Raw genomic sequence first — 18,054 nt, 5'->3', positions numbered from 1 at the left:
ATTCTACATGCCCCTGAAACAATTTCACCTTCACCAGGTCAAGGACTATATTCTGTTTCTTTCACTAGAGTTCCATTTAAAACTTGGAAAAAGAGCCATGACCAAAAGCCAGTGGAAAACCAAATACTCTATTTATCCCAGCAACAAGGCCAACAGTGGATTTAAGAGTTTGGTATCTTTATTATATTTTTAAAAATGAAAAAGCTTTTGGCAAAATACAAAAATGAGTATGCTGACCTTTTGCTTTTTTCATCGGATGATTACTCAAAGTAAATAAATAAGTAAATAAATAAATAAAACCTGGAAATATTAAAGCTTGATAATTTTACATGTAGCAAGGAGCTCATTTTCCATCAGCATACATAGTTCACTGAAGCTGTAATGATGCCGGCAATATGCTTTAGAGACAAACTTTTTAAAGGGAAAAGCTCTGATGAGCAAATGGTTTTTATAATGTTTGGGCTATGATAACTACAAAGGTTTCCACAAGGTAGTCATGGAAGTCAAAGAATACTTTCTGGCTGGTATGCAAGGGCCATTGAGGAAGTTTGGGAAAAGGAGGAGGAAGGCATCAAATGTTAACTCATGGAAAGGTTTACAAACATACCCTGGCTTCCTAACTGCCCTACAATGAGCATAAATTGTCCCACAACAATTGAAGCAGATGTTTCCAGTTTGTAAATATTTGCCAGAGGTTTGATTTTCCAACCTATCCTTGAGCTATTAAGACACTATGCTAAATCAATTTATATGCTGAAATGTATAATCTATTTGGAAACAGTATGCCAATAATGTTGCAAGCCACCAAATCAGCTGCTAAGAGTGAAAAAAATCACACTTATTTCCTGCAAATATGTGGCTCACTTTATAATTAATACATGTCAAAGCGTATATGAAGAAATCTGAAAAGGTTGTATTTCCAACCTCACTACCATAAAGATATCATCCTTAAGCAATGTGGAGCTGATTTTATTTATTTTAGATAAGATTCCTATGTATTATTCTGCTCCTCTCTTCAATTTAGGAGACAAAGTAATAGTGACAAGTAAGATTTATCTCCTCTGTGTTTTAGGGAAAAAAACATTGTATAACATTCCTGACAGAGCCAATCAGATTGCTCCTTCAGTCTATATGTTTGGCTTTCATATCAAACCAATGGGAACATTTATAGCTTGATTTAGATTAACTTTGATACAAAACAGTCTTCTTGTTCTAGTGTAGATTACTGATTATTGTGTAGCTCTAAAGCTGCAACCATTCTAATTCAAAGACTATAATATTCTCCCCATGGATTGCTTCAGATTCTTCTACTATAAGAAGCAGGAACACCTACAAACGTTGGATAAAATTTTAATGTCACTTTGTTCCTGGAAGGAAATATTTGTGCTTCAAACATGTGATAGCAGATGTTAACCCTATATCTCTGCCAAACTCCAATTAAGCTGTCTTCTAACAACTTCATAGAGCACAGCTACCTTTTAAAAAAAAAAATCAGCTCTGTAGTTCAGTTGAAGCTAGGTAATTTCAATTTGCTATTCCTCACACAGCTGCATTTAAGTAGCAAAACTGCATTTATCTAGCCAAACTTAATTAACCTCTACAAAGCTAGTTTGCAAAACGTCTACCCACTGAAGTCAGCCATTATTAAAAAGGCACAAAACTGTATTTATACACTGGAAAGGAGAAATATAGAAATACAGTATTTAGACCTAGTAAATTACAATGTCATGCTGCTATTTTTCTTTTTAATAATGAGGTCAACAGTGAGAAGATCCTTGCCATCCAAGATGGTTTATTACATCTTTGTATATCATGTTGCAGCGCATAGCAAAGTCTCTTATAGAGACTTATAGAGTTCTCTCTATAAGAGGCTCTGCTTAATAAAGTGAGCAGATGCATAAATCACTCATAGGGAAGAACTGTTTTAGCCATGGTTATATAGAAAAAAAAAATTGTTTCATTGTATCACTCTAGAGGTACTCAGAAGATCTGATATTTCTCTATCACTTAACTCAGTGTTAAGAGTAAAACCAAAGAGCAATTGCCATGCAATTACTGGGGAAGGCTGTGGCTCTGGGTACAGGTGCCCTGAACTGAGTAAAAATGCATTGTGGTCCATGATGTGACTCAGCACTCGTTTGCAAGTTCATTTCATCTTGGAACATACAGATGCTTTTTTAAAAAAAAAAAAAAAAAAAAAGATTCTTTACTTATTTATTTGAGAGAGACAGCACAAGTAGGGTGGAAGGGTAGAGGAAGAGGGAAAAGCAGACACCCCGATGAGCAGGGAACCGGAAGCAGGACTACATCCCAGGACCCTGGGATTATGACTTGAGCCAAAAACAGAAGCTTAACCAACTGAGCCACTCAGGCACCCCAGGTGCTTTATAAACACTTTCCAGGGAACCTGGGTGGCTCAGGTGGTTAGACAGTCAACTCTTAATTTTGGCTCAAGTCATGGTCTTAGGGTCTTGAGATCAAGGCCCCCAACAGGCTCTGCACTGGTCATGGAGCCAGCCTGGGAGTCTCTCTCCCCCTCTCCCTCCCCACCCCACCACCAGCAAGCACCATACCACCCCCACCCCATCTGGCTTGCACATGCACTCTGTCTCTTTCTCTCTCAAAAAAAAAAAAACAAACACAAAAACAAAAAAAAAAACCAAAACAAAACACTTTCCAGTCTGACATCTCAATTCAAATATCTAAGAGAATTTACATCCACATTTTGGAGAAAATTGCAAAAGTTTTTAACATATAAAAATTATATATTTTAAAATATTTTATATTTTTATGTAATTTATGTAATTGTACTGTTTTATAACATAAAACATATATACATATTTAAGGTGTACAATTTGATGTTTCGATATATACACACGTTGTGAAATGATCACTATAATTCATCTAACTTACTAAGCACATTTTTATTTGAATAATTATACATATCATGTTTCTGAGGAAGGAATATTTTAAGAAAGGCTGCAAACTCCTCTATTAGCTCCTCTTGTTATATACTGCCAATCTCATCCTGACCTTAAGTTGGCATGATGCATCTTAGTGATCTTTTTCTGGCCATAAAAATATTTGTCCACTATACAGTATATGGAAAATAATCTACAAGATCCCCAAACCTCTTAGATCCTACTATAAAAAATAATCACTGCTAACATCTGGCATATTTTCTTCCAGTATTTTCTTAATGCATAAGTCTCTTTTATATAACTGGTATAGTTATAGTACAGTACAATCTACATTACAGTAATGTACAGTCTACATTCCTTCATTTTCATATGTTTCATCTTGTGTTCAACAGTATTTTCTGCTAGATTTAAAAAAAATTCTTCTAAAATACTGTATTTGATGGCAGTGTAATGTTTCAATGTATAGATGTAGCATAATGATCTACTTCCCTATAGTTAAATGTTTAGATTATTTCTACTTTTTCTCTATTACACCTGATGCCGTTGTAAGTATCCATTTATATAAATCATTATCTTAGTCTTCAAGGACATTATTTCCTCACACTAGATATTTTAATATAGGATCACTGAGTCAAAATTCTCAACATTTTTAAAACTCTTGATACATTATGCCAATTTGTGCTTCCCAGAAATGTTGAACCAGTTTACATTCTTTCACAGCAATGTGTTTGACCTCAATTTTACTCAAGTAAAAATTAAATGTTAATTTGATAATAATTTTTTAATCTGCATTTCTCTGATTACTGTTAGACATTTCCTATTATGTTTTTTCTATAAATTATCTGTTATATTATTTTAGTATTTCCTCATTTTTAAAAAAGGTTTTATTTATTTATTTGATAGAGCAAGAGAGCACAAGCAGGGGGAGTGGCAGGCAGAGGGAGAGGGAGAAGCAGGCTCCTCGCTGAGCCGGGAGTCCAATTCAGGGTTTCCTCCCAGGACCCTGGGACCATGACCTGAGCCAAAGGTAGACGCTCAACCAAATGAGTCACCCAGGTGCCCCTTCCCACTTTTCTGTTAGTATTTTTATTGCTAATTTATAAGAGCTCACTATATTTTAAGGATAGTAATTTTTATGCTGATTTGTTTCACATTATCATAAATGTTCATGTGTCACTGATTAAAATTATTATAAAGAATTTTGAAAATATATAAAAATACATCAAAGAACAAAGATTATGACCCTATTAACTGGTGATAGTTGAACACTTTGATGCACTGTATCTTTTTCTGTTTGTAAACATTAAAAAAAAAAAGTTGAAATCATATTGTGTTCTGCATCGCTTATTGTTTTCTTTTTTTAATATTTTATTTATTTACTCATCAGAGACACACAGAGAGAGAGGAAGAGACACGGACAGAGGGAGAAGCAGGCTCCATGCGGGGAGCCTGATGTGAGACTCAATCCCAGGACTCCAGGATCATGCCCTGGGCCAAAGGCGGTGCTAAACCACTGAGCCACCCAGGATACCCCGCATTGCTTATTGTGCCATAAGTATCTCCTCAAGATAGTAAATATTTTTTTACAACATTAATAGCTATGTGATATTTCACTGTATATGTACCATAATTTATTTAAACATTCCTCCTTTTTAACAGTATTTAGATTATTTCCAAATATTTGCTTTTATCACTAACCCTGCCATGAGCGCTATCTTATACATCTGATACAATTTTGATAGTCCATTCAAAAGGAAGCTCTCCCTCATGTCTCCTGCACAGGCTGTATAACATAATACCACACCCACCTGTTACTTGCGTAGGTGCAATCACTTGGCTGGCACTCGATGTAGAAGCTTCAGGAGCTATTTCTACAGGCACAGGAGGTGACGTTTTTTCAATAACTACTGTATGAGGAAGGAAAGGATGGAAAAATTAAAGTCTGTTAGATGTTTTAAGATCCCATCCCAAAATGCAAGCATAATTTAAGTCTAATAGCATATCACAATTGTACTCGGATAATTAAGGACTCTTATAGATCCCTGAAGCTCGTGGTATTCAACATTAGCAAGAATATATGAGAACAATTCAGAAGCCAAGAAAAATGACCCTTCATCAAATGATGACCCTCAAAAACATTCTAATAATATGTACCTACTCCTGGCCATAGAAAATGGTGAGAATCTTATCTTCCTTTTACCATTCTAAAACTTACATGACCAACCCCACACTAACATTATAAGTATATTAAGATACTTAAGTATATGTTTCATATGGCACTTCACTTACGCATTCTAATGATTTATTGAATTTTTTTTAAAAGATTTTTCTTTATTTATTTGGCACAGAGAGAAAGCACAAGCAGGGGGAGGGAGAAGCAGGCTCCCTGCAGAGGACTCGATCCCAGGACCCGGGAATCATGACCTAAACTGAAGGCAGACAGACGTTTAACCAACTGGGCCACCCAGGTGCTCCAATTTATCAAACTTTAAAATCAAAGACAAAAGAATCCTTATCTTAGTCTTTTATTTGTTCATAATACACTTGTGAATAGCACAGATCAAGAGAGGTTACCTGGAAACTGTGGATGTAGATGAATAGTTGAGATGCCTGGAGAGAGCTGAGGTTGACCAGGCTCAAGTTTGGTTTTCTCTTGATCCAATGAAGGTATTTCCTGGATTGGTTGTATTAATAAGAAAAAAGAGAGAGAGAGAACTGAAAGTAGGAATTATTTTTAGTTTTCACATTATTACTATCTTATTTAATTCTACTCTTAAGACGGCACCAACCATCACAGGACACTGAACAACAACCTGCGCAATCCTGTGCGAAAAAATACCTATTTGCAGTGTTGTTGTGCCACTGCTGTAGCAAGCCTTTGATTTCCACAGCAGTGCTGACCCATGTACACACCCTTATCCATTTCCCAGGGGCCCACAGGAAAAGGTCCTATCAGACACTTTAAACAAATGTGTTGGCTCAGGGGCCCACATCTGGTCTCAAATAAGGTAACATCAACCCCAAAGGAGAACTAGACTGTCATCTCCTTGACATGTGGCTCTGCCCTAGGAAGATGACCAGCCACAGTACGCATAGTAAATAATGGGTATAGCACATGTGTCATAACCAAAAACACATAGTACATTAAAATATTTTAAGCTAGGCAGTCATTAAGGCCTTTCTGAACCTCCCATCTAGTAACTTTGCACCTCCAGCTCTCAGCAGAGTGGTAGTCAAGCAGAGCGACAAAAAAAAAAAAAAAAAAAAGGGTGGGGGTGGGGGGACTCCAAGAATGCACCAGCGGCCTCCTCATGCATCCTGTTGCCCAATCCTGTCCTCGAGACCAGAGGTGAAGAAAGAGACTGGCACCTGTGGCTCAGCTTCCAGTTCCAGCCACCCAGGACTCCTGTAGGCTCTTTCATTTTTCCTTCCAAGCCCTACCCATCTGCACTGCTCTTTACATCTGTTGACCTTTCCATACCCACAGCCCCAGTCTGGACTCTCTCTCTTTCTCTCTCCTATTTATTCTAATCATCTAACTGGTCTCTTAAACTCCCTCTGCTCGCTGGTTCAGTTAATCCTGCTGTGATTTATCTTCCAGAAATACTGAGCACTTAACTACTTTTTCCCCTTCTTAAGAATACAGACTAGTCTTTTACTACCTATTAAAGTGATTTCAGTCTCAACTGCAGCCCATGGTCAAGGCCAGCAAGGAGCAGACCGTCATTAGATGTTTATGCACTCCTGGAACTCAGACAGAATTTCCCCCATCAGCATGGGGCAGCAGACTTTCCAATCAATGGGAAGTCTTCTCCACTTGACAAGTAGAGTCCAAGAGAGGAGCACAGTATTCCGCCACCGATGAAAACAGCAGTTTGGATCCCAACCCTTCCAAAGCAGGCCCAAGTTCTTTTCTAATCAAGCCTCTCATGCCCCTCTAAAGGACCTCTTGCTGTCTTCTCTGCTGCACCTATAATTTCCCACCCACGGGCTACCCTGCTTTCTCTTCATCAATATTTGTATCATGAGATCTTTGCAAGGAGTCAAGCCTGCAAAGACTATGAGTACATTCCTCCCGCTGCCTCATCTCCAAAAAATTTACAGTGTGAGTATACAAGAAAACGTTCAAGCCTTCTTTCAGATCCTAATGAGAGTTACCATAAACTCAATCATCGGCAGCGAAGAAGACAGAGGTTATTAAACAAGATGAGGTTATCAGGGACCTGGCAGGCCTGCTCATGCACTAATGATTCCTTCCACAGATCAAACAGAACTGAATTCAAAAATCGACAAAACTGCAAACTACTGCATACCACTGACCTTTAGAAACAGTATCCAGGAGCTGCACACGTGCATATAAAATATGCATATGTGCTGTACTTCTTTTGGGGTCAACATAACAACAGTCTTCTTTGTTGGGTGCTGTTACTCTAAAATCCTACTTCTTTGTTGTCTGGATTCTTTTCAGCACTTATGTTAGAACTCTGAAGTTATTCTAGCCTGTATTCATAAGCTAAATATTTTAAAAACTATTTATAATAATCTATATGTGTTCATGACATCTAAATTCTAACAATTATTCTTGTCTACTGAGTGACACATAAATGTATGAAGATTTAATGATCTAATTTTCATGCTATTAAAGAATCAAAGACTCAGATGGGGAACAATATTACACAAATAGGACTTAAATCCAGCCAATTTCTATCTTTCCTGTGAATAAATCTCACAACTCATGGTCCCATTTTATGCCCAAAAACCCAAGAGGCTGATTAAATTTCTCTCCGAAATTTCTAAGAACCAATATTCTAGTATTGGATTATAACTTCCAAGGGTAAGCTCTGTTCTTATTTTAATGTAATCAAACATGCATGTTAAATTTTAGTTGAATTAAGAAGTACTTTGCTCAATATATATGCACCCTAAGAATTTACAAGTGCAAACATACATCAGAACCTTTCTTTCCACCCACAATCAAGGCCATGAACTGACTCAAATTCTGTTTAAGCCCTGATTCTATTGGTCCCACCTTTTTCTCTTTCTAGAATTTAAGTTCCATGAGAACCAGGAGTTTGGTCTCATTTGATCACTATTATTTTCCTAGCACTCAGGATAGTGCCAGTTACATAGCAGGTGCTCAATAAATATCTCTTGAATGAATGCTGTATTTCCTCAAACCAAATAATGAATAATAGGCATGTTGCTGTACTTAAGTCTAAAAAATAAAATCCACATGTACTCTAAAAGAAAATCATTTTGACAGTAAAAAAAATTTTAAAAATTTTTAAAAAAGAGAGAGAGAGAGAGAGAGACTTGCAAATAATGAATAAATTACCTTTTCAGGGGGTGCAGTCGCCACTAAAGCCAAAAAAGAAAGGAGGACATTAGTACAATTTAGGTCAATCCACCACATAGTTAAATTTTTAAAAAGCAATAAAAGTCCACTATTACTCCAAAAGAATTAAGAGTCAAACAAAATCAAAGGCAGAATTATGGTCATCTACCATTTTGGAGAATTTTACACATGACCAACAGAAAACCTATCCATGCTGTATCATTCCTTAACTACAAAAGTTCAGTTAGATGTGATGAAATTCTTTCCAACTCCCTTATTAACTGAAAAGGTTAAAGGAAACAATACTTTCTGGTACATTATTTTATGCCTAATCTCAATTTCACAGAACTTTCCACATCAAAAAATTTTCATTAATTGGCCACGTACTTATTCTTAGCATAATATATAATGTTTGAAATACTTTCTGAGGATGTTAATATTAAAAAAGCAAGCCACTTATTTCAATAAAAGATCGAAGAATGGGTACTGTACTCCTAATCTTTATTGAAGCCCTGTGAGTATTGTCAGTAAGATAAGCTAACTAAATTAGAGGGAAAGAAATCACAAGCCCATAAAATTTAATTAGAGATTAGCATCAATATGATGAACAAATTACAAATTACACAATCATAATACTATTGTGAGGCAGTGGTAGTGGTTCTGCTTTTGTATTTAGGAAGACTTGCTTCTCATTCATCAGTCCTTAATGTTAGTCCTCAAGCCTATGGTGAACAATTAGTAGGATTTTCCTCATTAATCATTGTCTCCATAAACATGAGTGTACAGTTCTGGTAGGTGCTTAACTCCCAAAAACAATCAGAGCACAGATAGCTTATCACTGCTGCTATATTCTTGTGGTTGGAAAACCCAACTAAATCATCTGTCCTGCCTAACCCACCAAGAAAGTCTTGAGGCAGAACCTGGACCAAAGCCCATTTCCTCCTGCCTGTGCAGAGGATGAGTAGTTGCAAACATCTGGCCATTATAACCAAGTGTATAGGAACAAACTGGTCAATACCATCAATTCTACTTGAGGTCCTACTGGCTCTGCCTAACAGGAAGTGCAACAAGTGGGAGAGTGAAATAAAACAGGCTAGAACACAGAAAGATTCAGAGCCCTGAAAAAAGACCTCTCCAGAAGACAGCTTTGCCAAGCTCCTGCCTCTCCAGTAACCTAGATACTTTCTCTCCTCACAAAATCCATAAATGGGAACCCTCAATTCTGACCTAATAAACTGTGAGAAGCCAACAGGAGCTTCATTAAAGAAAATATATATTCCACACAAATCTAAAATTTTTATTCCTCCTATCTGGGGCAAAAACTTTTGTGATAATAATGATATTCAAGGAATTGAACATACTGGCTTATATAAAGACACAGTCAAGGTCAGTTCTTGGAATTGGCATAGCCACTTTCTTGGAAAAAATGTGCTCCTTGGCCCCAATACATACTCTTTATAAGACATCTGGCAAGCCATATCCCCTCTATAGGTCTCAGGTTTCTCAGAAAGTCAATGAAAGGACTGCATGAAGTGATTTCCAAGATCCTTTTGATGGACTCTCCTATTCTCCTTCATTTGCCACCCCCCACCCCCATTACCCCTGTCTGTTGTCCTCTATTTTATGGAAGCTCAATCAGTGCTTTAACTTAAGTCTCTGGATTCCACTTTGTAAAATACATAAATATTTATTAAATGATTCTCTAGGCAAAAAAATGAATTAAGGCTATTCCCTAAAGGATCTAAATTAACTCTTCAAGAATAAACAGCAAGAAAAAGTAGCCCCAAGCATGTCCTGAGATCACCATGGAATATCGTTACCTGCTGCAAACACATTACTCTACAGCAGTGGTTGCCAATCAGAGGTCATTTTGCCCCACGGGGACATTTGGCAGGGCTGGACACCTTTCTGGTTGTAACAACTGGGGGGTGGGGGCACTACTTGCATTTAAAAGTCAGAGGCCAAGGAGGTTACTAAACATCCTACCACATAGAAAGAAGCCCCTCACTAAGAATTATCCTGAAATATCAGTAGTGCTGAAATTAAAAATCTTATTCTAGAAAGATTATGAACAGGGAAACTAAAGACACATAAGACAGAGGGCTGGGGCCATGATCTATTTCCACTCTCACCTTCTGGCTCCGCCACTCCTGGCCCGTGTTCCCGGGAGAAGGTCAGGGCCTCCACTGGCTCTTCCTTGGCTGGGAGAGGTGGAGGATGAGTACTTTTAGCAACAGGTTGAGTGTTCTTTGGCTTGACAAATACAGGTCCTTTACCTACATGGTGATGGATTGGCCTGCGTCTATGAACGCCAGAAACCGTATAACCCATTCCACCAGGACAGATTTCCTTAAAAGCAGCTAGATTTGGGATGGGAAAATATTCCTTTTAAAAATCTAAAAGTGCAAACTTATACAGAGGAAAATATCATGATGAGTATTTCTTAATAAATCATCATTAATATAGTTACATTTGAAAACTTCAAAAACAGATGCATAATGCTTGAATTTGTTAAACTTGCACATTTACAGAAAAAAACAATTCTTTTTTTTACTCAACATTTCTCCATCTGTTAATTCCTTATCAGCATTATATATATAGCATATATAGCATAGAGAGAGCATATATTTATATAGATTATATATATTAGCAACCAATTAGGAAATATTATATATACATATTTTATATTTAATTTTCTCTATCATATATATCACATATATGAAATATATGTAATATATATTAGGAGGTTTTTATGTACAGAAGATACTATATATATTATATATATCTCATAGGGTGTAAGATCAGCAAACTCCAGACTTTCTTATTTTCCTCCTGCTTTGATGTAATTTTATTAGTTATTAACAAGGAACTCAGTAACATCTCTCTAAGCTAGATGACTAGCATGAAGGTTAAAAAAGAAAAATCCATCACTAGTCAGGGAAATGAGATGCCGAAATCTCCATAATTTGTTTCTAGTTGAGGAATCCAAAGGACTCAGCCAGAATGGAGTGTATCAGCTGATATGCTGAAGTTGGTTAAGAAAAGGAAGTGTTTTTCAAGACAGTCTCAGGATAGTGAGAACAAATCCAGCAAAGACATACTAAAGAGATGATGGATAAAAGTCAAGCACAACAGGACATGCCAAGTCAGGATGGAGTTATTTTCAAAAAACGGGATGAGTAGGCAACAGCCTGATCTTGACCAGCTGGCTTAATTATCCAGAGGACAAGGAGATGTTCTGTGCCCTGGGACTGTGATCCTCGCCAGGAAAGTGGTCTTGCCTGGGGTTTTTTTTTTTTTTTTTTTTTTTTTCCTTTTTAAAAAAAAGGTAGACTGGGCACATGGGATTTGCTAACCTCCACTGCATCATCTCCAGGAATAAGTCAAGGAGAAAGACAGGGGTGGCAAGGCAGTGTGTGGCCTAAGGAGGAAAATCCACCTAATGCCTTTGGTGTTGGTGTTGGAGGCAAGTTACCAAAAGCAGACACTAAGGAGCTTATGGTCAACTTTTTTATTTCTACTTTTCAAATTGAAAGTAAAATAAGTCATTTCTTACTCCTACTAAACAAGAGCTCTCCTATTGAATGTTCTGGACCTAAAATTAGTTCTCAATTGAAAGGAAACTAAAGTCCTCCTTGAAGCATGCTAAAATATTGTTTTTCTAAGGATCACACATTAAATGGTGGAACCTCATTCTTAAATTTAACTATGACATACAATTCTTACTGGAAAGAACAGATGTTTCCAGAATAAAACATGTTTTCCTATCAAATATTTGCAGTATTAATGAATTAAATGCTATGAAAATCACATATAACAAAAAATTGGTTAAGTACAAAAAGTCTGTCTTCAAAATTATTTTCAAATTTAGTTACTGTATGTTATGGAGAAGTAGCCCTCTGCTGGATTCACCATCTTGATTAATGCTTCATCTAAGAGTTTCAAAGCTATTAAAATTGAACTTGAAGAGGAATGGGCCTATCAATTATGAAGATCACTTATTTCATGGATTATTATCTTTTAATAACCAGTAGTTTAGATCTCACAGATGGATAGTAGGCCCTTTTTGAGGTGTCTAAAATTATCCAGTCTACCAAAATACTGTCAACATTAAACTATCCTCTACCTTACCAATTCTTTTCGATCCTCAGTACCAACAAAGGTGGATTGTGAGATTTAAGTTTATATTTAAGCCTTGTCTGCTGCCATGTAAGCTATAGCTTTGAGACATTCAGTAGTCCTGTGAGAGTTTGTGCACTTCCCTAAGTGGGAAGCATCTTATCAAATAAGCACCTGACTAGACTTTTTTTATGGCCACCACATGTTCATGAAATAGGGATCACTTCTCCTTTGATTATTATCAAAGTATTCATAGGGTGTGTTTCTTTCTCTTCCATTTGATTCTGTTTGATCTTGCTTGAGAAGTTGAGGATTTCTTGGGAGAAGTAAGGTACTGAGAGAAATATATTGACCCTTTTAGGGCATTAGGTAAATATGTACACCAAACTAAAGTATAAAGAATTGTCAACTTCCACAGAGATTCTGACTTGAAGTTTTTCAGTGCACTGGCAGGATCTGCCTGAGTTAGTAATCTTCATAGCACAAATTCAATCATGAAGATAATTCCCTCCATTTCCAAGTGGAAAAAGTGACAAGCTCATGTTCAACCAGTGAGTGAATGAGTCAACCCACGTAGGGGCTTGTTACCATGCACCTGACATGTGACCAGTATTTAGGACAGAGCCTGGCTCAGCAAGGGCCTCTGGTCTCTTTACACCTTTAAACACTAGACTTAGGGTCCTAGAAGATGAGGATACAAAGTAATGGCTTTTCATAACATTCAAGAGGAAGTCAATGTTACACAGAAACAGAAAAATCTCTGTATGTAGTATTTTCCATTGATTCAACCTTCCATGGTCACGTTTGTACAAAACTGTTAAAAAATACACTGTATTATCAACACAGAAATTAAAAGTTGGAAACTAAAAATAACGCATGCTGCCAAAGTCCTCCTGTGTCCTTATGTGGCTTAGGAAGGAATATGAGCATACAGCTGGTCATGTCTTACCTGTGCCTGGAAGGGGACATTTCTCACAGTGTGGGCCCCAGGCCTTCCCCACACTACAACAGCAGAGCTGCTTGGTGAGGTGAACAGACAGAGGGTGCATACACTGCCTTCCAGAACTGACAAGACGGTAACAGGGCCCCTTCTCTTCAGAGATCACGGGGGTATCCGCTGAAGCAGAGAGATAAGGCCTGATGTCACCCAAGAAACAACAAAAGGCTAGATCGACTTTTCCTGTTATAGTAAAACGAACCTTAAAATCTGGATGAGACACCATACTTTGGAATAACTTTGTATAGATTTAGGGCATCACCTTTCCTGATTCAGTCAGTTTACCAAATTAGTTTTAGAATCAGGGCCCCAAATGTCTCTTCCCTGTCTGGTCCCTTCTTCCATTCTAGCAAGCATTAGATCAGGTATGGGTGCATGAAATTAAAAAAAAAAAAAAAAATTTCAACCAAAATCAGCTGCCTGACTAAACCTAGGTACCTATTATCAAAATCATGATCTCATTTTCTTGTATTTAGCCATAATAGAGGTATTTCTAGGGCAGAGTTTAGTGAATAATCAGGCATGGTGAAAATCAGGAACTCAACATAGTTGATGCTGAAAGCCAGCTGTTGCCCTTCTCACTTTAAGGACAATGAGAGGTTGCAGGGCATTGCTGTAGGCCCATCAACAGTGGATGAGACGCAGGGAACAGCTTCTGACCTGCCATGCCACATAAGACAGTACACCAGAAAGGCAATGGTATGTTCAGTCCCTTAGAAAACATGCAAAAGCACACCAGTCCATAAGCATCCAATACCTAAATCCTATTCCTGATTTTTCCAAGTATAGTAGATAAGACTTTGTTAATCTAACAGCCAGACACTCTACTGAGCACATAAAGCAAATAGGATAAGACACAATCCTGCTTGTGAGAAGTTCATTTTCTAATGTAAATGAGGGTGGAGTATATTCTTCAGGGCCGACTCTAGGCCAAGCCAAAATGCTGGATAGACCAGGCTTGATGGGCCCCTCTACGTCTCTTCTCCCATTCCAACCAAAATTCTTCTCTACTCTATCACTATTCAGATGAGAGTTTTCCAATTTGCCTTTCCCTTAACTAATTATTCTAGCTCCTGCTGCTTCCAAAATCACCTTCCCTTCCTGTTCAGATCTCAATTTTAATCATACTAACTGACATCTTAATTAGACACTATAAGAAAAAAACTGATAAAATTATAATATGCTCTGAATTATGAAGTTGAGTTTTTTTTACCCACAGATTGGAAGGCTATTCATAAGGGGTAATTCATTACACACTACATTGATTATTTTAAAATATGGCACACATCATCATATAGTCTCTTGAGTCCTAAGGTTTTATGCTACACTAAAAGAAACCAGTATTGCCAAAAGATTTATAAAGAATAAGTAGAAATGGGTATGGGATAGAGTACTGAGGAGCAATAACAAAGGTACTGACAAGTTCCTATATGTAGACACATTGAAAGAGTGGTTTTTGCAGATTCTATTTTTGCAAGATGCAAAGCTAAGATTTAGGTGGAAAGATTCAGGCACTCTCCATAGATGGAAACACATTTCGGGAGTGTAAAACCTACTGGAAATGCCACATAAGGCAGTCAGGAACATAAATCTTTCTTTTCTTAGCTAGAGGTATAGAAATCCTCCAACATAATAAACATAAAGCTCCCTACTCTCGTCTTGAATCATCACTATATAGCCACTGTTGATGGTGCCCCCACTTACAAAACCACTGTATGAAGGAAAGATGCTATGGTTCTCTTATTTGGGCTCCCCAGTGGTGTATCAAGGAACTTAATTATAGGGCTATACTATAAATCCAGATCATGCCTTCAAAGACATGCTTCCACACACAAATGATAAATATCAATAAGCAGATACAAATTAATCTGGCACTTAGAGGAAGATGAAAGATATAAGATTTGAGAAGATGGCATATAGCTAGCCTGTTTTCAGCTCCCCTGCCCCGATACCCCCAATATCCTCACTCATCTTTTGGATGAATTCCATATCAGAGTTTCATCCCTTTAGGCTTAATATCCCTATGGGAGGAGTGTTGGGAAGGCAGGTGAAGTGTTATAAGGAGTCTGAGAGATGAATTTACTGAAAGAAGAGTCACCAGGCACTCTTTCTGGGAAACGGGCTATTAAATTCTGGGAGAACCAAAATAAAAGAAACCATGACTCTAGAGCCAGGACAGCACTACACCACCTACTCTATTGTGTGGTGAGTATAACTAAATAATAGCTCTCCTTAAGTAAAGGACTCGCTCCCATCAAACCAGACTAGTTCCTTCTTCCTAAGTCAAGGCTCAGCTTGTGGAGTCAGATCCAGCTTTAAACATGGGCTCTACCACGTAAAGTCTGTGTAACTTTGGGCAAGATCCTTACTAACCCCTCCAAGCCTCCATTTCTTTATTTCTAAAATAGAAAGAGAGAAACATAAACCTCATGGACGTCTTAGAAGTATTTTATCTGAAAAAAAAAAAAAAAGAAAGAAAAAAAAAAGTATTTTATCTGGTAATGCATACCAAGTGCTTAGCACATTGCCTGGCACTTATCAAGTGCACAACAAAGATGCTGACATCACTGCCCTGGTTTCTGCTGTTACTGTTATAGGGGGCAACCACTTTGCACAGACGTGTCTGTCTAATCCCCTGGCCACGATGCTACAAGACTAGTGAGCGAGGGAAGTGAAAGACCTAAGTTAGATGGCCATGGGGGAGGTGGAAAGACAAGAGAATGGGTAAGGCAGATTACAAGATTTAACCAGTTTCTTGGAGACCAAAGGAGAGGACAGAGTCAAAAAGGGGAAGAGGAGTTCCCAGCCTGACTGCCTAGAAAATGCTGTCACATGCAGAGAACCACTAAGTCAGGAAGGAAAACCCATTTTGGGGGGAAGGGAGGAGGCCACGCAGTCGTTTACCCCATCAGTTTGTGTAAAATGATGATCTAGAACTGTGCTGTCCAACACAGTAATGCCTAGCCAGGTGTTGCTACTTCGACAAAATTTCAGGGAAATACAATTGAGGAAACTCAAATTCCTCAGTCACAGTCCCCACATGTGACTAGCTTCTGCTACATCACACAGCACAGACACAGAAGATACAGACGGTGATTCCCGTCACCATAGAGAGCTCTACTGGACAGTGCTGATGCAGCTCAAGATTAAGCAAACTCTTTCTGCAAAAGGCAAAATAATAAATAGCTATTTTGGACCTTGTGGCCTTACAGTCTCTGCTACAACTTCCCAACTCTGCCATTGTGGCATTAAAGCAACATTAGAATATGTAAAGGAAGGGACATGGCTGTGTTCCAATAAAACTTTATTTACCAAAATAGACAGTGGAACAGATTTGGCCCATAGCTTGCCCACCCCTGATCTAAGACCCTAAACATGGAGGCACAAAACCCAGTTTTAAATGTCAAGAGTCCGTGGGGTGCCTGGGTGGAGTAGTCAGTTAAGCTTCTGACTCTTGGTTTTGGCTCAGGTTCTGATCTCAGGGTCACTGGGATGGAGCCCCCTGTCGGGCTCCACCCTCAGCACAGAGTCTGCTTGAGAGTCTGTCCCTCTCTCCTTCTGCCCCTTCCCAGTTGTGCTTGTGCGCGCGCTCTCTCTCAAAAATAAATATTTAAATCTCAATAGTCCCTTTACTAGTTGTCTGATTTTAAGAAGAGGTGTAAAAAAAAATAATAATAATAAGATGTGTAAACTCTCCAGGCTCCAGTTACCTAATGTATAAACTGAAAGTAAAATATATCTCATTAAGATGTTAGGGAGATAAAAAGATATGATGGGCCTACCAGGACTAGCTTTTAGAAGAAACATGTCCTTCATCTGATGATTTCTAGGTTCTCAGCAGAAACTGCTGAGCACATCTCTCCAATCCTCTTTCTAAATTAGCATCAAGGCCATGGGGCAAAAAAGCTATCACACAGCAAACATCCAGACTCAGAGTTTTTCCACCTGGGCATTTTTCTACTAAATCTATGGACACACCCACTCCAGCTCTCATCCTGGTGCTCCTAAATACTGCAGCTCAGAAAGTCAGAAAATTTCCCTATTCCAACTGCAAAGGTTATTATACTCTCCTTGGACATGCTCTGACAAATCCTAAAATTTGACAAATCCCCCGAGAGCGGGGGAGGAGGTCTGAAGAACTCAGCCGCAGCACCCAAAGGCAGAGACACAGAGGTCCTGGGCAGCTGATGCCGGAGCCCTCCGAGCTTCCCTTCCTATAGCTCTGCTCAGTCAAGGACAGAGAGCGCACAAGGAGAGAAAGCGAAATGGCTGCAACCTTTGGCCAGAGTCAAGGAATTCGGAGGGTGTTCACTTCAGTGCATTTGAGAACAGGGAGAGCTTCCCGTTGCTCCTCGGCCATTGCCAAGTGGCTTTCTTTGCGTTCGCAGAGTCAGCCACACCTTTTATGGCCTGGATATGCCCTCAATTCATGCTGCCTGAATAAATGTGGTCAACCTCTTCCAATTGCTTGCATGCTCTACTGTGGTTGTGTTTAAACCTCTCAAAAATAGATACTCCAAGCATTACCAAGCACCAACTCTCCTCTGTGCCTCTGTGTGTCTGGGTGCGTGGGTCTATGTGTGGGCGTGCATGCATGTGTATGTGTGACCCTCAGTCTCCTTCTGCTACTTCTATTAAGGATACCACCATCTTGCCAATATTTTTTTCCCTGACTGTAAGCA

The 18,054-nt window shown here is 38.4% G+C and overlaps 1 protein-coding gene across 15 annotated transcripts in view; it reads right to left on the bottom strand.

Moving 5' to 3' along the window:
• The window catches only part of LTBP1 (latent transforming growth factor beta binding protein 1), a 391,779-nt gene that overhangs the window by 118,074 nt on the left and 255,651 nt on the right, over nt 1-18,054 (bottom strand). For 11 of the 15 annotated variants that reach the window (XM_025454210.3, XM_025454208.3, XM_049095987.1 and 8 more), the window contains 5 exons: nt 13,325-13,492; nt 10,389-10,616; nt 8,257-8,279; nt 5,496-5,595; nt 4,730-4,828 (listed from right to left, as the gene is read on the bottom strand). In XM_025454210.3, coding sequence (XP_025309995.1) covers nt 4,730-4,828; nt 5,496-5,595; nt 8,257-8,279; nt 10,389-10,616; nt 13,325-13,492 — 618 coding nt within the window. The remainder of the gene's footprint in view (nt 1-4,729; nt 4,829-5,495; nt 5,596-8,256; nt 8,280-10,388; nt 10,617-13,324; nt 13,493-18,054) is intronic. The other 4 variants (XM_025454209.3, XM_049095993.1, XM_025454219.3 and 1 more) reach the window with 1 other exon arrangement.

The sequence above is a fragment of the Canis lupus genome, chromosome 17 (assembly GCF_003254725.2).
Source record: "Canis lupus dingo isolate Sandy chromosome 17, ASM325472v2, whole genome shotgun sequence".
In the NCBI taxonomy this organism is placed as follows: domain Eukaryota; kingdom Metazoa; phylum Chordata; class Mammalia; order Carnivora; family Canidae; genus Canis; species Canis lupus.
This window is presented reverse-complemented; position numbering and strand designations above follow the sequence as displayed.